This window comes from Nerophis lumbriciformis, linkage group LG03 (genome assembly GCF_033978685.3).
Source record: "Nerophis lumbriciformis linkage group LG03, RoL_Nlum_v2.1, whole genome shotgun sequence".
NCBI lineage: Eukaryota > Metazoa > Chordata > Actinopteri > Syngnathiformes > Syngnathidae > Nerophis > Nerophis lumbriciformis.
Window position 1 is genome coordinate 19,532,790 of NC_084550.2, and position 26,064 is coordinate 19,558,853.

Sequence of the window (26,064 nt, forward strand, 5' to 3'; positions counted from 1 at the left end):
TTATTTTTTTAATTTTTTTATGTCATTGCCTGAAATAAATAAATAGAAAAAAAAATGGCTGTTTTGAGTTTCCAATAATTTCTACAACTCTTATTTTTTTTGTGATAGAGTGATTGGAGCACATACTTGTTGGTCACAAAAAATATTCATGAAGTTTGGTTCTTTTATGAATTTATTATGGGTCTACTGAAAATTAGAAAATGTTTTGCTGCCAATGGAACTGTTCCTTTGCAGAGAGTAAATGGGACAATGAAAAAGGAGGATTACCTCCAAATTCTTCAGGACAACCTAAAATCATCAGCCCGGAGGTTGGGTCTTGGGCGCAGTTGGGTGTTCCAACAGGACAATGACCCCAAACACATGTCAAAAGTGGTAAAAGAATGGCTAAATCAGGCTAGAATTAAGGTTTAAGAATGGCCTTCCCAAAAGTCCTGACTTAAACGTGTGGACAATGCTGAAGAAACAAGCCCATGTCAGATAACTAACAAATTTAGTTTAACTGCACCAATTTTGTCAAGAGTGGTCAAAAATTCAGCCAGAAGCTTGTGGATGGCTACCAAAAGCGCCTTATTGCAGTGAAACTTGCCAAGGGACATGTAAGCAAATATTAACATTGCTGTATGTATACTTTTGACCCAGCAGATTTGCTCAACATTTTCAGTAGACCCTTAATAAATTCATAAAAGAACCAAACTTCATGAATGTTTTTTGTGACCAACAAGTATGTGCTCCAATCACTCTATCACAAAAAAATAAGAGCTGTAGAAATGATTGGAAACTCAAGACAGCCATGACATTATGTTCTTTACAAGTGTATGTCAACTTTTGACCACGACTGTATATTGACCATTGGAGCATTGTTTGTTTCAGTATCACTGTGGATAGACGAGTCACTTTGTTTTCTAGTCGTTCTGCAAGCATTGCAAGCGATTCAGACTAAAAGGTTTCATAGCAGCACAGAGGAGAACTAGCAAAAACAATGTGAATGTGATAGTATCGCTAGCCAATGCTATATCATCAATACTCCAGAGAGTTTTCATTGACTGAATGTCATTGGGGTTAATCAACACATGGTCATGAGTTATAACCCTTTGCTTCTGACGCTTAGATGGATCATGTTCGATCAATGTGTATACAACTAGGCTGAAAACTAACAGTTGTTTCCAATTGGTAGTGGTGGTGGACTGAAGCCGAACACACAATTTCTTCTTTTTTTACCAGCAGACTTTAGCTTGGCTGTGTGTGGACAATTACAGGCGATCGAAAGGAGACAATTGATGAAACAATTCCAATATGTTGTCTCAGGCAGCTGTCAACAAGTCTACAAATCGAGTTGTGCCCAGCCAGAGTGTAATCAAAATAACCTTTGTACAAGACATTTTTAAGAACCTGCAAATAACTGCTTTCCCATGCTTTAAATTCTAGTAGCACAATTGTATCATCGTTCAATATTGCTTCAGAAAGCAGATCTACACGGCAAAGAGTAGTACACAAATCGGTAACAGCATTTAAGAAGTTGTACGTGTTCAAACTGTCGCCAACGTGGTGGACTTTTGGGCAGGAAATGGAGCCAGACCTTCCAAAACATGGTTTGTTTTGTATTGTTATCTGAACATGCAGCAAGATGTTGCCAACATTTTTTGTTGTTGTTCCTGTGTCTTTCTGCTGATTAGAATTGTGATTAAAATTTGAAAAGAAAAATCATTAAGTGACCTTAAAAGTATTGCTATCACAACCGGTAGGGTCAATACCATGAATTGATTAACGTGGACCCCGAAGTTGAAAAACGTATTCGAGTGTTACCATTTAGTGGTCAATTGTACGGAATATGTACTGTATTGTGCAATCTACTAATAAAAGTTTCAATTAAAAATCAATCAATACTGCCCAGGTAACGACATAACATTGCACTGATTCACAAATTTGTATTGTAATATGACCCACTACTATTTCACTTCCCAAAAACTAAGGTGATTTTCTTTGTTCTTTTTTTAAGATCATATAGTAAGTGGCACTCTACATAACAAATTAAAACAATTACAGTTAATACATGTGATTGTATGAACTGATTTCACTTATGGATGATCGGTATCAGAATTGGCAGCAAAAATTAATCCCGGATCAGAACACTCTTAAAGGGGAACATTATCACCAGACCTATGTAAGCGTCAATATATACCTTGATGTTGCAGAAAAAAGACCATATATTTTTTTAACCGATTTCCGAACTCTAAATGGGTGAATTTTGGCGAATTAAACGCCTTTCTCATATTCGCTCTCGGAGCGATGACGTCACAACGTGACGTCACATCGGGAAGCAATCCGCCATTTTCTCAAACACAGAGTCAAATCAGCTCTGTTATTTTCCGTTTTTTCGACTGTTTTCCGTACCTTGGAGACATCATGCCTCGTCGGTGTGTTGTCGGAGGGTGCAACAACACGAACAGAGACGGATTCAAGTTGCACCAGTGGCCCAAAGATGCAAAAGTGGCAAGAAATTGGACGTTTGTTCCGCACACTTTACTGACGAAAGCTATGCTACGACAGAGATGGCAAGAATGTGTGGATATCCTGCGACACTCAAAGCAGATACATTTCCAACGATAAAGTCAAAGAAATCTGCCGCCAGACCCCCATTGAATCTGCCGGAGTGTGTGAGCTATTCAGGGACAAAGGACCTCGGTAGCACGGCAAGCAATGGCGGCAGTTTGTTCCCGCAGACGAGCGAGCTAAACCCCCTGGATGTCTTGGCTCACACCGTCCCTTATGCCACCGAAGATGATCAAGAGAAGAATATCGACCCTAGCTTCCCTGGCCTGCTGACATCAACTCCAAAACTGGACAGATCAGCTTTCAGGAAAAGAGAGCGGATGAGGGTATGTCTACAGAATATATTAATTGATGAAAATTGGGCTGTCTGCACTCTCAAAGTGCATGTTGTTGCCAAATGTATTTCATATGCTGTAAACCTAGTTCATAGTTGTTAGTTTCCTTTAATGCCAAACAAACACATACCAATCGTTGGTTAGAAGGCGATCGCCGAATTCGTTCTCGCTTTGTCCCGTGTCGCTGGCTGTCGTGTCGTTTTCGTCGGTTTCGCTTGCATACGGTTCAAACCGATATGGCTCAATAGCTTCAGTTTCTTCTTCAATTTTGTTTTTGCTACCTGCCTCCACACTACAACCATCTGTTTCAATACATGCATAATCTGTTGAATCGCTTAAGCCGCTGAAATCCGAGTCTGAATCCGAGCTAATGTCGCTATAGCTTGCTGTTCTTTCCGCCATGTTTGTTTGTGTTGGCTTCACTATGTGACGTCACAGGAAAATGGACGGGTGTATATAATGATGGTTAAAATCAGGCACTTTGAAGCTTTTTTAGGGATATTGCGTGATAGGTAAAATTTTGAAAAAAACTTAGAAAAATATAATAAGCCACTGGGAACTGATTTGTAATGGTTTTAACCCTTCTGAAATTGTGATAATGTTCCCCTTTAAATACCACTGTACAACAGGGTCTCTGCAGGTCAAATCTAAGTCTTTAAGACTTTTTTAAAGACCATAATAAATATAATTTCGGACCATTTCACAACCATATGGACAAAAAAGTACAAAGACATTAAGGATAATCAGAGGAACAAAATTAATTCTGAGTATATGAATTCCATCACTGCTCCTTCACATTGGGAAACAGTATGGTTTAAAACTAAATACACCAGAAGTCTATGTATTGTAAACTAATTGAAAAAAATATTAGCAAACATAACAAGCCATTTTTTAGATTTGCCATAAAACAGTTTTCTTGCATAAAGTGCAGTGTGCTTCATTTCAAGTGTTTTCATGTAACAATGGTAGAAGAAAGCACAACATATTGTCTGTGAAAGGGACTGTAAGCATCTCTGCTAAAGCTAAGTGGTTAACCTTTGCAGTGATTTTGTGGCTGTCAGAATTGAGCAAACAGATAAAACATCCACAGTACGACTACTGTATCTGCACAAAGTTGTGAAAAACACAGGGTGCAGACAGAGCGATAGTATAAAAAGAAAGGTGATTATGGCTTGCAAGCCTCAAAGAGCATTTGGATGTGAATAATGTAGATAACATTCAAATTTGCTAAGCTCATTTTGTAACCGGTATGTATGAATTAGGGCTGTCAAAGTTAGCGCGATAATGTGTTAACTATACATTTCAATAAGGGCACTAGTGTTTTTATCGGGCGATTAACGCGCGGGCTGTGCCGTAGTGGGGAACTTGGCTGCAGTTCACTTGCTACTGATAAGCCACAAGCGAGCAAAAATGGATAAAAGAAAATCTACCATATGGAAATATCAGGTTCAAAGCCATGGCAAGTAGTTCTCCCGAAAAGAAAGGACTATTTTTCGACATCCCTGCAGCAAACGCCTGCTGCTTGCGTCGAAAGAGGAGGGTGGTGCTTCACTTCCGTGTTCAAATTACCATTAAGGTGCAGTGATAACATAACATTTAGATTGTTACTGTGTGACTGCTTTAGTAAGTAAGATGACGTTCATTGCACCGGTCACCCCTCCAAGGTTTCAGAACCAGAATCAGAATCGTTTTTATTGCCATTCTTGCCATTGATTGATTGAATAGCTCAACAAAAATGAAAAACGGTTGTCAGGATGTCAAAAAGAGACTTTTTTATTGCAAACAGACGATCCGACATTAAAATATGTCAAGACACTTTCTCAAAACAGTCACAATTTTCCGGCTTCAAAATCAAAAGTGCTACGCTATGCATTCGGTTTTAAATACATTTAGGGTTTCTCCTCAATGTGCGGCTTCATATTGCCCGCCACACCTAACAAAATAAAATGATATAAGTAGAGATGTCGGCCGATAAATGCTTTAAAATGTAATATCGAAAATTATCACACAAAGAAAATATTTGGGGGAATGTTCGGGGAAGTAATCTGTTACATGTGTTCGACCACAACACAGTGTAAATGCAAAAATAAATTAAAGAAATTAATCGAAAAAATTATGGATTAATCAATTTAAAAAATTGCACCCTAAAGTAGGGCTGGGAGATATATCGATACGCTCGATATATCGCGGGTTTGTCTCTGTGCGATATAGAAAATGACTATATCGTGAGTATTCGAGTATACGTTCTTACGCAGTTGCTTTTAGCTGCGGGCATTACACTGCAGGCTCTTCCCACTCTTTCTTGTCTCTCCTTCTCAGAGACATATAACAAGCGCACCTTCTTACATACGTCACATTCGTATACGCCCTCGCGGAGCAGAGAGGTAGCGGCATGGGTAACATTAGCTGTGGTGCTAACGGAGCGGTGCAAGTGGTAATACGAGAGAAAGAAGGTGCGAATCTGGCAACAAATGAAGGAAGAATTAATTACCAAGAAAAACAGCACAGGGTCCATCGTGTGGCGGTGGTTTGGCTTCAAGCGGGAATATGTCGAACATACAACCGTAATATGTCAAGTATGTGGCAAACGCGTACAAAAAGTAGCAGCTCTACTAATGTAGCATCATTTGAAAAGTGACCTGCTAGAGAATGAAGAGTGCTTGAAACTCCGCATGTCAACATCTCCGTTCGGTGCCACACCAACAAAATGCCGAAGCTACCATTTCCACATCAACACCGTATGAAAAAAATAGTCAACAACAGAAGGAGATAACATCTGCAGGAACCTATAATGCAGCTCATTTTTATTTGACACTTATTGAAATATCTTGTTTGACATCATGCACAAAAGTGCACTTTATTTGTTTTAAACTATTGTAGTGGCGTTCTGTACAAAAAGTGCTCTTTAATTTAGTGTTGTTTTGATATGTCATCTTAGTGACATTATGCACAAAAGTGCACTAATAGCTTCTTTTAAAATGTCTCTGACAATCTTGCACTTTCTGATTTGGAAATGACATGAATGTTTGTGCCACTGCTTAATAACTGTTTAATAAATACAGTTTTGGTAAATTGACTGAGTTGTGATTTCCCTCTCTGCATGAAAGTTTAAAATAAGCATATATTAATGCAGTATGAACAAGAATGTTTTAATGAAGACACATAGAATCATCATACTGCTGTGATTATATGCATCAAGTGTTCATTCAAGGCTAAGGCAAAATATTAAAAGTAGTTATAGTTAAAAATAGTTAAAAACTGTTTGAAAGGTGTCCTATGAACCATCAATGACCCCAAAAAGACATCGTCCGTACAGTGTAATCTCTTAAATCATTAGCTTTGACTTTCGGTCGCAAACAATTAATGAGTGGAGTACCGTATTTTTCAGACCATAAGGCGCACTAGATTATAAGGCATACTGTCAATTCGGGTCTATTTTCATACAAAAGGCGCATCGAATTATAAGGTGCATTAAAGGGGTCATATTATGATATTTTTTCTACATTTAAACACTTCCTTGTGGTCTACATAACATGTAATGGTGGTTCTTAGGTCAAAATGTTGCAAAGATGATGTTTTACGGACCGTCTTCAAGTCGCTTTTTGACCGTCTATTTAAGATGCGTCGATTGTGGGTGGTCTTATTTACGTGACTCCACCTCAACGTATTCGCCGAGTCATCTTTTGTTGCAGTTTTTAGCGCTTCCATAGCGACAGATGTAAGTTAGAACTGTACACTACTTTATTTTACAAATGGCAATAGCGAAGGATGAATGCCCCACAAAGATGGACTTTATTGATTACGGCGTGTACTACAATGTCAGACGTGAACATATTTTCGGGACTTATACAGATCACAAATATACGTACATCAGCTGGAACCAATAGTTAAGAAAAGTTGGTTTTGCATACAAAAGTGAAACAAAATGCCAGATGTTTCCTAATACGTGCCATTTTGGGGTCCTTATTTACACACTATAATAATACCCGTATGTTGAAGCAGAGTATGTCTGACTAATAGGGATGTCCGATAATGGCTTTTTGCCGATATCTGATATTGTCCAACTCTTTAATTACCGATAACGATATCAACCGATACCGATATCAACCGATATATGCAGTCGTGGAATTAACACATTATTATGCCTAATTTGGACAACCAGGTATGGTGAAGATAAGGTACTTTTTTTAATTTTTATTAATAAAATAAGATAAATAAATTAAAAACATTTTCTTGAATAAAAAAAAAGTAAAACAATATAAAAACAGTTACATAGAAACTAGTAATTAATGAAAATTACTAAAATTAACTGTTAAAGGTTGTTAGTACTATTAGTGGACCAGCAGCACGCACAATTATGTGTGCTTACGGACTGTATTGATATATATTGATATATAATGTAGGAACCAGAATATTAATAACAGAAAGAAACAACCCTTTTGTGTGAGGGAGGTTTTTTGGGTTGGTGCACTAATTGTAAGTGTATCTTGTGTTTTTTATGTTGATTTAATCAAAAAAAATAATTAATAAATAAATAAAATTAAAAAATTAAAAAACCGATACCGATAATAAAAAAAACGATACCGATAATTTCCGATATTACATTTTAACGCATTTATCGGCTGATAATATCGGCAGGCCGACATTATTGGACATCCCTACTGACTACAGTAGTCGTAAAAGTCCGACACTCCATCAAGCGGTGCGGCTTCGTAACTTACCAAAGTCAGATTAAAACATTTTGACAGATTTTTGAGCGCCATGTGTAATGTTCTTTATTCCCTATGAAACATCAAAGTTTTGGTCTTGCTTGTTTACTGGTACCTACTCGCGTCATTTATTGAACAGTTGTCAACCTGCAGTCCACAAATATCTCTTATGTGTGACACTTATCATTATACCATGTACCAAAACCAGACAAAAGCACAACCAGAATAAATACATATATAAGGCGCACCAGGTTATAAGGCACAATGTTGATTTTTGAGAAAATGAAAGGATTTTAAGTGTGCCTTGTGGTGGGAAAAATACGGTAAGTCGCCGCTTTAAAAACAGCACTTTTTAAATTCTTCAACGCACGCTCACACTTACTTGTAGATTTGTCCTGTAAGGCCTCTTGTCTGTAGTCCATGTCTCGTGGGAAACTGTTTGCTGGCAACTTGACTGGGTCCCTCTGCCGTTGCTCTCTGGAGGAAATGCAAAGCAGAAGTTACAATAGAAAAACATTCCAATAAGCAAGGAACAATGTCAGTAGTCATAACAGGGGGCGCTTGCCTCTCCAACAGGTCCTTGGGCTTCTCCCACTGGGAGACCTCAGTTCTACAGTTGTAGTAGTACTTCTTCCCAGAAGAACTGATGTGTTCTGTCCAGTCATCCACTGGTTCCTGGTCATGACAAGACAGTTACATTTCTATTTCAATAAGATAAACCACTGATTAATATGTTAACAGCGCATCACAGCTTACATAGTGTATTGCATATGGTCATGTGTAGTTAAGAGTAGGGCTGGGCGATATAGCAAAAAAAATGATCACAATAAATTTTTCATAGCATCCGATCTCGATTAATATCACTATTATCATTTTTTAAATTAAAGTCGGATTGTCCCGTGCAGGTGTATAGCGCATACTTGCCAACCTTGAGACCTCCGATTTCGGAAGGTGGGGGGCGTGGTTGGGGGCGTGGTTAAGATATATATATAAGAAATACTTGACGTTCAGTGAATTCTAGCTATATATATATATATATATATATTTTTTTTTTATTACATATATATATATATATATATAAATAAATAAAAGAAATACTTGAATTTCAGTGTTCATTTATTTACACATATACACACACATAACACTCATCTACTCATTGTTGAGTTAAGGGTTGAATTGTCCATCCTTGTTCTATTCTCTGTCACTATTTCAGAACACACACATTATACAAATATACATTATAAAATCAATAAGAAAACGGGAGCTCTAATTTGGGAGTCTGAATTATGATCAGAAGTTCTTATATAAACATTGCGTACTCACGTCGCCATTTTGTATTGATTACTGCAGCTGTACACTGGATTCATTCACAAATACAAACTACAACTCACAAACACTTTAGAGTTAGGCTCCACCATCAGAATGTGTACTTAAACTTATAAAGATCACATGGATATTATTCATTGAGTTGATTCACCAAAACTAACCTGCTATACAGGAGGAAAAAGCACACAGGACGTTTCAATTGTTCAGACTGGTCGCTCTCATCAGAATGACAAGACACTTCCGGTCTGCAGGTGATAGCATTCAATTGGGAAGAAACGCCCTACTGCCCCCTACTGACCAATGTGAATACTGATAAATGTGTAATGACAGCTCCAAAAACGAATTCAAACCACAAAATAAAATAAATAAATCAACACAAAAATGTGACACATTATGGGTGGGTCACATATGCATGTACAGTAGATGGCAGTATTGTCCTGTTTAAACGTGTCACAACATGGCTGTTTACGGCAGACGAACTGCTTTACAGTAGACGAAAACTTGACTGCTGTTGTTGTGTGTTGTTGCCACGCTGGAAGGACGTTAATGAAACTGCCTAACAATAAACCCACATAAGAAACCAAGAACTCGCCCTCCATCATTAGCTGTTTATATTGTGGGAAAGCGGGCGTGTGAACAGGCTGTCAACACGTCACTCAGGTCTGTATGGAGCTGAAGGAGGCGTGGCCTCCAGCTCCGCCTGAATTTCGGGAGAAAATTTGTCCAGGGAGGTTTTCGGGAGAGCCGCTGAATTTCGGGAGTCTCCCGGAAAATCCGGGAGGGTTGGCAAGTATGGTATTGCGAGTACCGTTGCATCCCTAGTATTGCAGGGATGCAGTACTATGTCTGTTACTTTCTTGTAACAGACATTACCACCATGTTTGATCAAGGTAATAATATATGCCAACAGCTGACAACTGACTTTTGTATTATATATATATATATATATATATATATATATATATATATATATATATATATATATATATATATATATGTATAAAATTGTTCTTACGGTACAGGTAACCAATGCTCCGGTCCGTACCTCGGTTTTAGGGCCACGATTTTTGTTATTTTTCGGTACATTTTGTGGGCGTAAAGACAACTTTTTTCCCTCTCAAAATTATTTAGTTATTTTTCTTGTCATCAAAAAGTGCATAAAAGTCTCTAGGTATTCAGTACACCAATTTCTCTTTGTTTACCAAATACTGAAAAACTTTTACTAAACAAAACTTTCAAATGACAAATTATTATTTGTACTCTTTAATTAGTTGTATACATCAGTGCTTCTCACCAGTGCTTTGGCAAACAAGTGGGGACCGAGATCGTGGAGTTTTTAAAACTCAAATACTGTAGCATATATTGAATAAAATGACAATGAAAAGCAGTTTGAATTTGAGTACCGTATTTTCCGCACTATAAGGCGCACCTAAAAACCACAAATTTTCTCAAAAGCTGACAGTGCGCCTTATAACCCGGTGCGCTTTATATATGGATAAATATTAAGATTCATTTTCATAAAGTTTCGGTCTCGCAACTTCGGTAAACAGCCGCCATCTTTTTTCCCCGGAGAAGAAGCGCGCGGTGCATGCTGGGATATGTGACGTTTCATTTCCATTTGTGTGTTTATGTAAAGACCCCAAAATGGCTCCTATTAAGTGTGTTGTCTGTCTAATTATAAATAATGCAGACGAGGCGTGTTAACTGAGTTCTCAACGTTTACTCACAGCGTGCTCATAACCACATTCTAACTCCCAGCATACAACAACGCTTCTCAGGGCTACCGCGCATGCTCGTCACTATCGTTGCATGCTGGGTAGTGTAGTTGTTATATTTGCTAGCTCATAACATCACATTAAGAGACACGCTTACGCGCTTAATTCAATACTCGCCGTCATTCCGGGTGGATTGACAAAAGACCTCCAGCCGCTAGATATTGGTGTCAACAGGGCATTCGAAGCTAGACTGCTAACTGCGTGGGAACAGTGGATGACAGAAGGCGAACACACGTGACGTTCACCAAGACAGGGAGGCAGGGAGACAGCGCCAGACGACATTTTGGATCCCACATTCGCCCAACTTTTCAATTCGGACAACGAAGGAGAATAATTCGAGGGATTTATGAATGAAGAATAACTTCAGAAAGTGAGCGTTATGTTTATTTTGTGTGTTGTGACATTAACGTTCGAGCAACATTATGTTGCTATTGCTCTGCACTATTTTGAATTTTACTATGTTTGTGATTGCACATTTGCGTACATTTTGGGAGTGAACAGAGTTGTTAGAACGCTGGTTTTTAATATATTATTAAAGTTTGACTGACCTCTGACTGTTTTTTTTGACATTCCTTTAGCGCAGTTAGATGCGGCTTACAACACCGGGCGGCTTATAGGTGGACAAAGTTTTGAAATATGCCGTTCATTGAAGGCGTGGCTTTTAACCCAGGGCGCCTTATGGTGCGGAAAATACGGTACCATGTTTTCCGGACCATAGGGCACACTGGATTATCAATGGTCTATTTTGTATCTTTTTTCATATATGAGGCGCACCGGATTAAATGGCGCATTAAAGAAGTCATATTATTATGATTTTTTTTCTAAATGTAAAAGACTTCCTTGTGGTCTACATAACATGTGATGGTGGTTCTTTGGTCAAAATACTGTACAGATGATGTTTTACAGATCATCTTCAAACCGCTTTCTGACAATCGCTTCCGGATGCGCCGTTTTGTCGGCGGTTTTATTTACGTGGCTCACCTTCGACAGCGTCTTCTCACCGTCATCTTTGTTGTAGCGGTGTAGCGTGCAAGAACGGGAGTGGAAGAAGTGTCAAAAGATGGAGCTAACTGTTTTAATGACATTCAGACTTTACTTAAAACAATAACGGAGCAGCATATCCTCATCCGGAAACAACACCGGAAATGTGTCCCGTGAAAAAACGTCCGACCGGAACTCTCTAATAACTTAAGTTCCTTGGGTGAATAATGTAAACTCACTACACCGGTATGTTTTAGCGCTTTCATGGCGAGTTTACTGACAGATATAAGTAAGAACTTTACACTACTTTATATTAGAAATGGCAACAGCGGAGGGTGAATGTCCCATAACAAGATAGAGGAAAAAGAAGAAGCTATCGACTACGTTGTCACCACGGACTACAAAGTCGGACATGCGCAATTTTTCAGGATTCATGCAGATCCCAAATACAGATCAGCAGGTACCAGAAGGTAAGAAAAGTTGCTTCTGCATAATATTGCGAAACAAAACATCAGATAATACGTCTTACCTTATACACACACCATAATACTCGAATGATGAAGCACATCAAACGGTACAGCCTACACGTACCTCTTATGTTTGACTGCCATCTACTGGTCACACTTATTACACCATGTACCAAATAAAATTGCTTCGAAGTGGGTAAGCTCAACTAAACTTATTCCTTACATTAGGCGGTTATAAGGCACACAGTCGTTTTGAGAAAAAAAATAAAAAATGTAAGTGCGCCTTATAGTCCTGAAAATACAGTACTGTAAAATAATGTGTACCAATGCATAAAACATGTTTAATGATTATTTCAGGAAATAAAATGTTTTCTTATGCACAAACTCAAAAAGATTTGAACACAAAGTGTCTGTCTTCAGAGTTTTTTTTAGTACATGTTATATCAGAGTAGTTTAACCTTTGCAGACACAAACAAAAACTCTGACATTTAGATATAAAAATGCTTTATTCTGATTAAACTAGTGGGTGTGTTTTTATTAGTCCCGACTCCTGTTAGTGCCTGCAGGTCCGTATTCAGGGCAGGATTACTAGTACGCTGCAGCAGATAGTGAAAGTAAAGGGTGCCACTAAAGCCGCTGCTCCTTCTAAATGCTCTTTCAACTTCTACGCTCGTGTTTGTCACATTTCTTTATTTTGTTATTCTGGGCTGCACTTCCAGCTGTGTAAGGGGAAGAGGTACAACGCTGATTGAACATTAATTACGTTGTCACGAGACTAATTTTTGCGCGGCGTAACGGGAGGTCGCGCAGACACGGACACAAACACGTTCACAAAAACACGCAAACGTACACAAACACACACACGATCACGATCAGTAAAGGTGGATTGTACGAAGCATTGTTGCTTCCCTACTGCTTACTACTGCGGTAACTTCTAACAGACAGCTGCGCCATGTTTGATCGAGGAAATATGCTAACAGCTGATCACCGTGATCGAACTCAAGTTAATCGCGATCAACGATCATGATCATATAATCGCCCAGCCCTATAGGAAAGGTTTTCAATCAACGCCAAACACCCTCTTACTCGTTCCGCAGGCTTGCTCTGAGCTGAATGCGAGTCGGCACCATGGTGGGCGCTGTTGTTCTGAGCGTTCTCATGAGGAGAGTCACTGGTCCCTAAAAACAAATGACATGTCTCATCATATTTTTCATGAAGTAATTCAAGGTGGACATTTCCACAAAGTTTTTAATCACATCATACAAGTTAAAAGAACAAATAAACTAGCTTGCAAACTTTTGTTAATGTGGTTAAGTTACAGTCGTGGTCAAAAGTCTGACATCACATGGACAAAGATAAGAACTTCTGGAGGAAAGTTCTGTGATCAGATTAAACAAAAATGGAGCTGTTTGGCCACAATACCCAGCAATATGTTTAAAGGAAAAAAGGTGAGGCCTTTAATCCCAGGAACACCATCCCTACAAGCGCGGTGGTGGTAGTATTATGTTCTGGGCCTGTTTTGTTGCCAATGGAACTGGTGCTTTACAGAGAGTAAATGGGACAATGAAAAAGGAGGATTACCTCCAAATTCTTCAGGACAACCTAAACTCATCAGACCGGAGGTTGGGTCTTGAGCGCAGTTGGGTGTTCCAACAAGACAATGACCTCAAACACATGTCAAAAGTGGTAAAAGAATGGCTAAATCAGGCTAGAATGAAGGTTTTAGAATGGCCTTCCAATTGTCCTGACTTAAACGTGTGGACAATGCTGAAGAAACAAGTCCATGTCAGAAAACCAACACATTTAGCTGAACTGCACCAATTTTGTCAAGAGGAGTGGTCAACAATTCAAGCAGCAGGATGGCTACCAAAAGCACCTTATTGCAGTGAAACTTGCCAAGGGACATGTAAGCAAATATTAACATTGCTGTATGTATACTTTTGACCCAGCACATTTGCTCACATTTTCAGTAGACCCATAATAAATCCATAAAAGAACCAAACTTCATGAATGTTTTTTGTGACCAACAAGTATGTGCTCCAATCACTCTATCACACAAAAATAAGAGTTGTAGAAATGATTGGAAACTCAAGACAGCCATGACATTGTGTTCTTTACAAGTGTATGTACACTTTTGACTTTTATGGTATGCAACATTTTATACAGCAGACTGTAAAATTAATTTCCCCTTGAACTGATTGTAATTAGTGTACCGTAATTATTTATACATTAAAACATTATATTTATTGTCATTGTTTTTTTGTTATCACAGTATGGCAACACTAACATTACATAATGATTGTATTGCTGGCCAGGAATGAGCAGTTGCTCTTTAATGATTTTTAAAACCAATTGTGAAAATACTGTGGAAAAATTGAGTTGTTGCATTGTTTTAATAAACCCAGTAGCACCAACCTTAAATGTTTAAAGTATGTTTTGAGAAGAAAGCCAACCATGAAAACTTAGAATTGTGCTAAACTAATGCAATGAGACCATTAAACTATGAATGAATATAAGGACAGTATATTGATAACTGTCTTTCTTTAGACATTTTATTTTGCTATCGATTATTTAAAGGTGAAAGTGATTTTTTTTTGCTGATAAAAAAAATGGGACGTCAGCATTTCATGAAACAACCTGTTGAAACGCTGTGCTTTTGAGGTGGGAATCTTTGGGCACTTTACGAATCCATTACGATTTAAGGCTACAATTTGATTATAAATCAATTACGTATGCATCTTTAATTATTATATTGCATTGTTTTATATATTATAAATGTATTTTATTTGATCATCAATAATATATATGTATGAGGTATTGCGTCATTTACATTTTTTGGATTAGATATATATACACACACATATATACATACACATATATATGTATCTATATACATATTATAAATATTTTATTTATATAAATAAATTTATATGAAGTACATATTTAACAGTACATAATATATATATAATATAATATATACAGTACAGGCCAAAAGTTTGGACACACCTAATGCAATGTGTTTTCTTTATTTTCATGACTATTTACATTGTAGCTTGTCACTGAAGGCATCAAAACTATGAATGAACACATGTGGAGTTATGTACTTAACAAAAAACATGAAATACCTGAAAACATGTATTATATTCTAGTTTCTTCAAAATAGCCACCCTTTGCTTTGATTACTGCTTTGCACACTCTTGGCATTTTTTCCATGAGCTTCAAGAGGTAGTCACCTGAAATGGTTTTCACTTCACAGGTGTCATAGTTTTGATGTCTTCAGTGACAATCTACAATGTAAATAGTCATGAAAATAAAGGAAACACATTGAAATGAGAAGGTGTGTCCAAACTTTTGGCCTGTACTGTACATAAATAATCGATATTTGGACATTTGTCCATTTATTAAGAATCAGCCATGTTCCAATCAGCCGTCGGAGAATATATCGCCCCCCCCTGTAGTTTATCAAATATTTTTTGCAAGAACACAATTTCTAGAAATGTTTGCTTTGTCAGTTACATAGATCAGTGTTTTTCAACCTTTTTTGAGCCTAGGCACATTTTTTGCGTTGAAAAAATGCGGAGGCACACCACCAGCAGAAATCATTAAAAAACTAAACTCAGTTGACAGTAGAAAGTCGTCGTGGCAATTGTTGGATATGACTTTAAACCATAACCAAGCATGCATCACTATAGCTCTTGTCTCAAAGTAGGTGTGCTGTCACCACCTGTCACATCACCCCCTGACTTATTTGGAGTTTTTTGCTGTTTTCCTGTGTGTAGTGTTTTAGTTCTTGTCTTGCGCTCCTATTTTGGTGGATTTTTCTCTTTTATTAGTATTTTCCTGTAGCAGTTTCCTGTCTTCCTTTGAGCGATATTTCCCTTATCTACTTTGTTTTAGCAATCAAAAATATTTCAGTTGTTTTTATCCTTCTTTGTGGGGACATTGTTGATTGTCATGTCATGTTGGAATGTACTTTGTGGACGCGGTCTTTGCTCCACAGTAAGTCTTTGCTGTCGTCCAGCATTCTGTTTTTGTTTACTATGGAGCCAGTTCAGTTTTAGTTTCGTTCTGCATAGCCTTCCCTAAGCTTCAATGCCTTTTCTTAGGGGCACTCACCTTTTGTTTATTTTTGGTTTAAGCATTAGACACCTTTTTACCTGCACACTGCCTCCCGCTGTTTCCAACATCTACAAAGCAATTAGCTACCGGCTGCCACCTACTGATATGGAAGAGTATTACACGGTTACTCTGCCGAGCTCTAGACAGCACCGACACTCAACAACAACACATCATTTGCAGACTATAATTACTGGTTTGCAAAAAATATTTTTAACCCAAATAGGTGAAACCAGACTGTATCTCGCGGCACACAGTGGTTGAAAAACACTGACATAGATAATGTAATACTTTGTATAACAATATCTGCATTGTGTTACTATTGTTATCTTATCACGAGTTAGTTGCAACTCAACTTCTTTTACATGGTGACAAGGAAATGATATTGACCTCTTTGTTCTTTCATACATTACAAACATTAACTATACATATTGCATCTCAACATAGAACGCGGGAAATTAAAATGTTTGCATTTGGAACTCTATGGTCACAAACAAGACATTTGTTTACCCGACGCCAACGGGATGTTGTATTCTGTCTGCAGACCAATCACGTGTGCGACACTCCAAAGTTCTGACTTACCATTTTTGGCCCGAACCGTGTGGGAGATTTTTGCCTTGCCGTGTCCTGCGCTGTCAACGTGCCTGTTGACAGGACTCTCATCTGAGCGCCGCAGCATCTTATTAGGGGGCGTCGACTCGGACGAGCCATCCCGCACCTTGTCGTAACGGTGAAGGCTGCTGGACTGGCTCTTTGGCTGAGATTTGTGGGTCTGGAAAGCAGAAATATGGCGTAAATACATTATGTTGGCGGTCTGATGTGTATTGTTTAGTAAGGGGTGAAAAAGAGGATGTACTTCGCCATGTTAACTGGGATTGCTGTACTAATAGTAGGTATGTGTGTATTTGCCGCTCGCTGGATATACGCAGTGGTCACTCGTCGTGCAATCAGAGTAGCAACCGAAGCCTTGTTTTCACAGTTCACCACAAAGCTCTAACAAAATTTGGCAAGTTTACGCAACAAAACTCCTCTGCAAAACATCTCTGGTTAGTAAAATGTTCATTGGAATCCTACTCAGTGGCCTAGTGGTTAGAGTGTCCGCCCTGAGATCGGTAGGTTGTGAGTTCAAACCCCGGCCGAGGCATACCAAAGACTATAAAAATGGGATCCATTACCTCCCTGCTTGGCACTCAGCATCAAGGGTTGGAATTGGGGGTTAAATCACCAAAAATGATTCCCGGGCGCTGCACCGCTGCTGCCCACTGCTCCCCTCACCTCCCAGGGGGTGATCAAGGGGATGGGTCAAATGCAGAGGACAAATTTCACCACACCTAGTGTGTGTGTGACAATCATTGGTACTTTAACTTATTATAATATAAATTGTGCATTTATCTGGGAGTCTGCCAAATATATTTTAAAATAATCGATTCGCACAATGATGGACAGCACGGTGGTAGAGGGGTTAGTGCATCTGCCTCACAATACGAAGGTCCTGAGTAGTCTTGGGTTCAATCCCGGGCTCGGGATCTTTCTGTGTGGAGTTTGCATGTTCTCCCCGTGACTGCGTGGGTTCCCTCCGGGTACTCCGGCTTCCTCCCACTTCCAAAAACATGCACCTGGGGATAGGTTGATTGGCAACACTAAATTGGCCCTAGTGTGTGAATGTGAGTGTGAATGTTGTCTGTCTATCTGTGTTGGCCCTGCGATGAGGTGGCGACTTGTCCAGGGTGTACCCCGCCTTCCGCCCGATTGTAGCTGAGATAGGCTCCAGCGCCCCCCGCGACCCCAAAGGGAATAAGCGGTAGAAAATGGAAGGATTCGCACAATGATTTTTTTTATATGTTACTCACAAGTCGAGTCCATCCAGCCATGTTTACTCAAATTTTCCATCACTACCAAAGCTAATTTCATGAATCATTTACAAATACACCGTAACTGTGAAACCTCTTTTTTTGCTTTTCTTTCCTTTCCAATGATTCCAACCTTTTAAAATAGGGTAAATATTAAGAAAAATATGACATATTTATCAGGAAAGGTCACATCTAACACAATGAGCCCCATTTACTTTGTATTGAAGAAGCTGACCATACTTTGGTGCATTTCCACCATATCTTTCTTAATATTTATCCATCCATTTTCTACCGCTTATTCCCTTCGGGGTCGCGGGGGGTGCTGGAGCCTATCTCAGCTACAATCGGGCGGAAGGCGGGGTACACCCTGGGCAAGTCGCCACCTCATCACAGTGCCAACACAGATAGACAACATGCACACTCACATTCACACACTAGGGCCAATTTAGTGTTGCCAATCAATATTTATCACAGGAAAATTATACTTAACACTACTGGAATCGTCTTTACAAGACCCGCCTGATAATACTGGTTTCATGTAAATCAATCAAATTTTAAAATGTTCTTTAAAATGGGGCTCTCTCTATTTTGCAAAATCGACTTTTATTACCTATTGGTACCTGCTGTTGTGTATTTGGAATGTGAATAAGTCCTGAAAATGTGCAATGAAACTTTTGAGGCATTGTGAAAATATTTATAAAACAATCTTGGCTTCCTTCATACTTCTTGGAAACGAGCCCTTCGAAATTTGCCCCATTAGTGACGTTTTTACCATTAGTGACGCCAAGGGATTATCCATATATGGTACAAATTTACCCAAAGGGCTTTGCGCGGGTCCGCCATCATAGTCAATAATAGGGTCCTTCTTTTTCTCCATCCTCTTGTTGTGGGGCAGACTGGCTCGTACGTGCACGTGCATCCGCCACTGTTGCCATTTCCAATACCAAATAGCGTACAGCTCGAACTTAAACCGTGAGTAAACTCGCTATGGAAGCGCCAAAACCCTACGACAACGATGGCGGGGAGAAGACGCTGCCAAAGTCGAGCCGCGTAATTGATGGTGCGTTCCATCTACCTCGGAAGTTGGAAATCGGAGCTTGGAATGACGTCACTGCCGAGTTGAGAGCATTCCAGTTAGGAGGTCGGGAATCAAGACGGCCACATCCACAAAAGCTATTTTTGCACATTAACAACTTATGTGAACATATGCACTGTTTCGCAACCTTAAAGAGAAAACACAGATGCTATTGCTCACAATGTAGAATGTATGTATAGCACGTAATAAATGTAGCTACAGTAACGTTACCATATGGAAACGTTCAACAATAGATCGTTTATGGCTGATTTAGTGTGACAAAAGTGCTGAAAACATGTATTATAGAAGCAAATATTGTTGTTTATACCAAGAGCAGCCATTTTTTAAGCCAAATGCTCGGACTTTCTAAGTCGGAAATCCGACCAAGGGGTCTTCCAGTTGAAATTCCGATTAGGAACTTGTAAATTCTGACTTTTACCGCACCAGAAGACTGTCAGAAAGCGGCTTGAAAATGATCTGTAAAACATAATCTATGCAACATTTTGACCAAAGAACCACCATTACATGTTATGTAGACCACAAGGAAGTGTTTGAAATGTAGAATAATATGACGTCTTTAGGAAAGTTACCGCATTTTTAACAAGATCACACTTAAAATCTTGAGCCCCATTGACTTTGTATTGAAGAAGTTGACCATAATTTGGTGCATTTCCACCATAACACTTAATATTTATCACAGGAAAATGATACTTACACTACTGGAATCGTCTTTAAAAGACCTGTCTGATAATATTGGTTGGATGTAAATCCATTTTCTAATGTTACACACATACCTATTACCATTCAAATCAAATGTGTTCACAAATATTAATGAGTGAGATTAATACCGTATTTTTCGGACTATAAGTCGCAGTTTTTTTCATAGTTTGGCCGGGCTCCAGGGTGACTTGTATGTTTTTTTCCTTCTTTATTATGCATTTTCGGCAGGTGCGAGTTATACTCCGGTGCGACTTATACTCCGAAAAATACGGTAGTTAGGTTGGCTGGTTTATTTCGAGCATTACATAATTTTTTGATTCTCATTCCTCTTTACAACATGTCCGAAAAGGGGTAGGAAGAAGTCAAGCTTATTTAATTCTACCCATTTCCAATTTATAGCACTTACTAGAGGTGGGAATTTTGGGCGCCTCACGATTCGATTACGATTCAGGAGCTACGATTCAGTTAAAAACCGATTATTGACGTCTTTATTTTATATACAGTACAGGCCAAAAGTTTGGACACACCTTCTCATTCAATGCGTTTTCTTTATTTTCATGACTATTTACATTGTAGACTGTCACTGAAGGCATCAAAACTATGAATGAACACATGTGGAGTTAGACTTAGAGACTTAGACTTCCTTTTATTGTCATTCAAATTTGAACTTTACAGTACAGATAAGAACAACATTTTGTTGCATTAGATCGTTGTAGAGCAGGATAAAAGAGCAATAAGGTGCAGCTATAAATAGATTTACTGTACAGATAAATATATTGCACTTTTGCATATGCATCCACGTTTATGGATGCATGTTATATTGTCTTTATATTCCAGCGAGTTATATACTTAACAAAAAAAGGTGAAATAACTGAAAACATGTTTTATATTCTAGTTTCTTCAAAATTGCCACCCTTTGCTCTGATTACTGCTTTGCACACTCTCGGCATTCTCTCAATGAGCTTCAAGAGGTAGTCACCTGAAATGGTTTTCACTTCACAGGCGTCATAGTATTGATGCCTTCAGTGATAATCTACAATGTACAAATAAAGAGAACGCATTGAACAATCGACTCTGTGTGTACATGTATGTTATTGTTATGCTTAGCATTCATGACTGCCTGCTGTTGCACTGATCAGCCTAGCGGTGGCTCACATCCATCACACACAGAGCTATTTTAAAGCAATGTTAAAAGGATAAAGCCATTGTTTACACATTTTGGTAAATAAACAACCAAAAAATGTATATTTTGTTGTTTTCTTACTGTACCGAAAATGAACCGAACCGTGACCTCTAAACCGAGGTACGTACCGAACCGAAATTTTTGTGTACCGTTACACCCTTACTGTAAACACATTCTGAACACTCGTTCTCAGGACCGGACTGTGCACCTTACCTCCTTTTGCACTATTTTTCTTTCTTTTCTTCCTATGTTTTTCATATTTGTAGACCGTCGCACTGATTTAACCTCATTGTATCTGTGTGGAGTGACAATAAAAGGCATACACAGCCCTATATACGTTTATTAGAGATGTCCGATAATATCGGCCTGCCGATATTATCGGCCAATAAATGCTTTAAAATGTAATATCGGAAATGATCGGTATCGGTTTCAGAAAGTGAAATGTATGACTTTTTAAAACACCACTGTAAGGAGTGGTACACGGACGTAGAGAGAAGTACAAAGCAGTTGCGTCTCCCAGTCATACTTGCCAACCATTCCGATTTTCCCGGGAGACTCCCGAATTTCAGTGCCCCTCCCGAAAATCTCTGGGTGCAACCATTCTCCCGATTTCCACCAAGACAACAATATTGGGGGCGTGCCTTAAGGCAATGCCTTTGCGTGCCGGCCCAATCACATAATATCTATGGCTTTTCACACACACCAGTGAATGCAAGCATACTTGGTCAACAGCCATACAGGTCACACTGAGGGTGGCCGTATAAACGTTAACACTGTTACAAATATGCGCCACACTGTGAACACACACCAAACAAGAATGACAAACACATTTCGGGAGAACATCCGCACCGTAAGACAACATAAACACAACAGAACAAATACCCAGAACCCCATGCAGCACTAACTCTTCCGGGCCGCTACAATATACACCCCCCCGCCCACCTCAACCTCCTCATGCTCTCTCAGGGAGAGCATGTCCCAAATTCCAAGCTGCTGTTTTGAGGCGTGTTAAAAAAAAAGAATGCACTTTGTGACTTCAATAATGAATATGGCAGTGCCATGTTGGCATTTTTTTTCCATAACTTGAGTTGACTTATTTTGGAAAACCTTGTTACATTGTTTAATGCATCCAGCGGGGCATCACAACAAAATTAGGCATAATAATGTGTTAATTCCACGACTGTATATATCGGTATCGCTTGATATCGGAATCGGTAATTAAGAGTTGGACCATATCAGAATATCGGATATCGGCAAAAAAGGCATTATCGGACATCTTTAATGTATATAGTATAATATTTATTCCTGTAAACAACACATTCTGAACATTCGTTCTCAGGACCGGACTGTGCACCTTACCTCCTTTTGCACTATTTTTCTTTCTTTTCTTCCTATGTTTTGCATATTTGTAGACTCTCGCACTGTTTTTATCTCATTGTGCCTGTGTATAGTGACAAAAAAAGGCATACACAGCCTTATATATATGTATATAGTATACTATTTATTCCTGTAAACACATTCTTAACATTCGTTCTCAGGACCGGACTGTGCACCTTACCTCCTTTTGCACTATTTTTATTTATTTTCTTCCTATGTTTTGCATATTTGTAGACTCTCGCACTGTTTTTATCTCATTGTGCCTGTGTATAGTGACAAAAAAAGGCATACACAGCCATAAATATATATATATATATATATATATATATATATATATATATATATATATATATAGTATACTATTTATTTTTGTAAACACATTCTGAACACTCATTCTCAGGACCGGACTGTGCACCTTACCTCCTTTTGCACTATTTTTCTTCCTATGTTTTTCATATTTGTAGACTGTCGCACTAATTTAACCTCATTGTACGTGTGTGTATATATATATATATATACATATATATATATATATAGTATACTATTTATTCTTGTAAACAACACATTCTGAACACTCATTCTCAGGACCGGACTGTGCACCTTACCTCCTTTTGCACTATTTTTCTTCCTATGTTTTGCATATTTGTAGACTCTCGCACTGAGTTAATCTCATTGTACCTGTGTATAGTGACAATAAAAGGCATACACAGCCCTATATATATGTATATAATATATTTAATCTTGTAAACAACACATTCTGAACATTCGTTCTCAGGACCGGACTGTGCACCTTACCTCCTTTTGCACTATGTTTATTTCTATGTTTTGCATATTTGTAGACTCTCGCACTGTTTTTATCTCATTGTACCTGTGTATAGTGACAAAAAAAGGCATACACAGCCCTATATATATATATATATGTATATAGTATAATATTTATTCCTGTAAACAACACAATCTGAATATTCGTTCTCAGGACCGGACTGTGCACCTTACCTCCTTTTGCACTATTTTTATTTCTATGTTTTGCATATTTGTAGACTCTCACACTGTTTTTATCTCATTGTACCTGTGTATAGTGACAATAAAAGGCATTCTATTCTATTCTAAGAGATAGTTGGGAGTATAAAAACCATATAATTAAGTTGGAAGGGGGAAATAAAGTAAAAAGAATACCTGATAGGATTGTGAATCCCTTCTGTCGGTGCACCTACGTAGAAGAAACACATTGTCAAAGATGACCAAGCAGTACGTAAATAAAATTATTTAGCAATAAAACAAAATACACGTCTTCATTCTTAACAATTGTTGCTGAATGTTTCGTGACGAGAAGTTTAGCGCTGTTGACGTTTAGCTAACAGTATATTAAAAAAAAATGTTAGCATTGTTAGCAACTTGTTAGCATTTAGCAGCTAACTGCTAACAGAAAACCGGACTTGTGTTCAAATGTATTTGAAGTGTTAAAATGTTGACAGCGGTGCTTCATTTACCCATCACTGACTCTTGCTGGTTTCCTTGCATACATCACCATCAAGGCCGTGGTGATGTGTGCGTGTATTTATGTGTTAGCGAGAGGGGAACTTATGGCCTCCTGACTGCTCTTTCTTTTTTTTCTTTTTTCTCCTCCTCCTCCAAGCTGCCCGGACTTCACTTTCTCCCGAGCGAACAACAATCTTACAACCAGCGCGACATAACGGGCGGCGTGGACTTAAAACCACGCTGCCAGCATCATTTGGAATGTTAGACGCGGTGAAAGCTAGGTTCGCTCGGCCGACGTCGCTCAGGCAGAAGGCGAGCAGCGGTGACGGGAGGAAACGAAGAAGGCGAAAATCCACGATGTTTGGCTGAAGCGAGTTCCGTTTGTTTCTTTTCAGATTAGAATTATCATTGCGCTAAACGGGGTTACAATTCTGTCGGTGCCGTTCGAATAAATCATAAAACGACTACCAAAAAGCGTATGCTATGACGTGTAATCATTCGCAAACAGTTAGCTGTGATGACGTTGTACGGCCGAAAGACTTGTTTTATTTTGAAAAATGAGATAGCGTTTCCGGGCTACGCGGCACTGTCACTGGGCGGAATGACGTAGCTAAAAGGGAAGCTCGTATGATGCCTCTGTTTATTCTACTGTATGGACACACCCACGATTTTAATTTTAATTTTAATTTTTGTATTGTTTTTATTGTATAAACCTTTATTTATAATATGCAACCTTTGCATGCATATTATTTAATTTTAATTTTATAATCCTTTATTCATTAATATGCAACATTTACATATAATCAAGAAATAATAATAATCAAAACAAGTACAAAAACCGTACCAAAACAGTGCAAAACAGCGCCAGGGGGTTGTGAACTCAATAAAGTTACTAAAATAGAATGCAAAATATACATATATGTAACAAAATGTAATGTAAATGTCAATTTGGCATTATAGTTTTCACAGCTTTATGGTTGTTTTCGGTGTACAGCCGAAACGACTTGTTTTATTTTGAAAAATGAGATAGCGTTTCCGGGCTACGCGGCACTGTCACTGGGTGGAATGACGTAGCTAAAAGGGAAGCTCGTATGATGCCTCTGTTTATTCTACTGCATGGACACACCCACGATTTTTTGTTGTTGTATTTGTTATTTTATTTTATAAACCTTTATTTATAATATGCAGCCTTTACATAATTGTATTTTATTTTATAAACCTTTATTTATTAATATGCAAAATTTACATATAGTCAAGAAATAATAATAATCAAAACAAGTACAAAAACCGTACCAAAACAGTGCAAAACAGCGCCAGGGGGTTGTGAACTCAATAAAGTTACTAAAATAGAAAGCAAAATATATATATATGTAACAAAATGTAATGTAAATGTAAATTTGGCATCATAGTTTTCACAGCTTTATGGTTATTTTCGGTGTACAGCCGAAACGACTTGTTTTATTTTGAAAAATGAGATAGCGTTTCCGGGCTACGCGGCACTGTCACTGGGCAGAATGACGTAGCTAAAAGGGAAGCTCGTATGATGCCTCTGTTTATTCTACTGTATGGACACACCCACGATTTTAATTTTAATTTTATTTTTTGTATTGTTTTTATTGTATAAACCTTTATTTATAATATGCAACCTTTGTATACATATTATTTTATTTTAATTTTATAATCCTTTATTTATTAATATGCAACATTTACATATAATCAAGAAATAATAATAATCAAAACAAGTACAAAGACCGTACCAAAACAGTGCAAAACAGCACCAGGGGGTTGTGAACTCAATAAAGTTACTAAAATAGAATGCAAAATATATATATATATATGTAACAAAATGTAATGTTAATGTAAATTTGGCATCATAGTTTTCACAGCTTTATGGTTATTTTCGGTGTACAGCCGAAACGACTTGTTTTATTTTGAAAAATGAGATAGCGTTTCCGGGCTACGCGGCACTGTCACTGGGTGAAATGACGTATCTAAAAGGGAAGCTCGTATGATGCCTCTGTTTATTCTACTGTATGGACACACCCACGAATTTTGATTTTTGTATTTGTTATTTTATTTTATAAACCTTTATTTATAATATGCAGCCTTTACATACAATTG

At 38.2% G+C, this 26,064-nt stretch overlaps 1 protein-coding gene across 2 annotated transcripts in view; it reads right to left on the reverse strand.

The window, feature by feature from the left end:
* The window catches only part of LOC133580533 (WW domain-containing adapter protein with coiled-coil-like), a 39,091-nt gene extending 14,596 nt beyond the window's left edge, over positions 1–24,495 (reverse strand). For both annotated transcript variants that reach the window (XM_061934867.2, XM_061934866.1), the window contains exons 1-6: positions 23,955–24,495; positions 23,641–23,674; positions 16,842–17,031; positions 13,230–13,321; positions 8,160–8,269; positions 7,977–8,071 (exon numbers count right to left, since the gene is read on the reverse strand). In XM_061934867.2, the coding sequence (XP_061790851.1) occupies positions 7,977–8,071; positions 8,160–8,269; positions 13,230–13,321; positions 16,842–17,031; positions 23,641–23,674; positions 23,955–23,995 (562 nt within the window). In that variant the 5' untranslated portion in view covers positions 23,996–24,495. The remainder of the gene's footprint in view (positions 1–7,976; positions 8,072–8,159; positions 8,270–13,229; positions 13,322–16,841; positions 17,032–23,640; positions 23,675–23,954) is intronic.
* Positions 24,496–26,064: the final 1,569 nt, after the last annotated feature.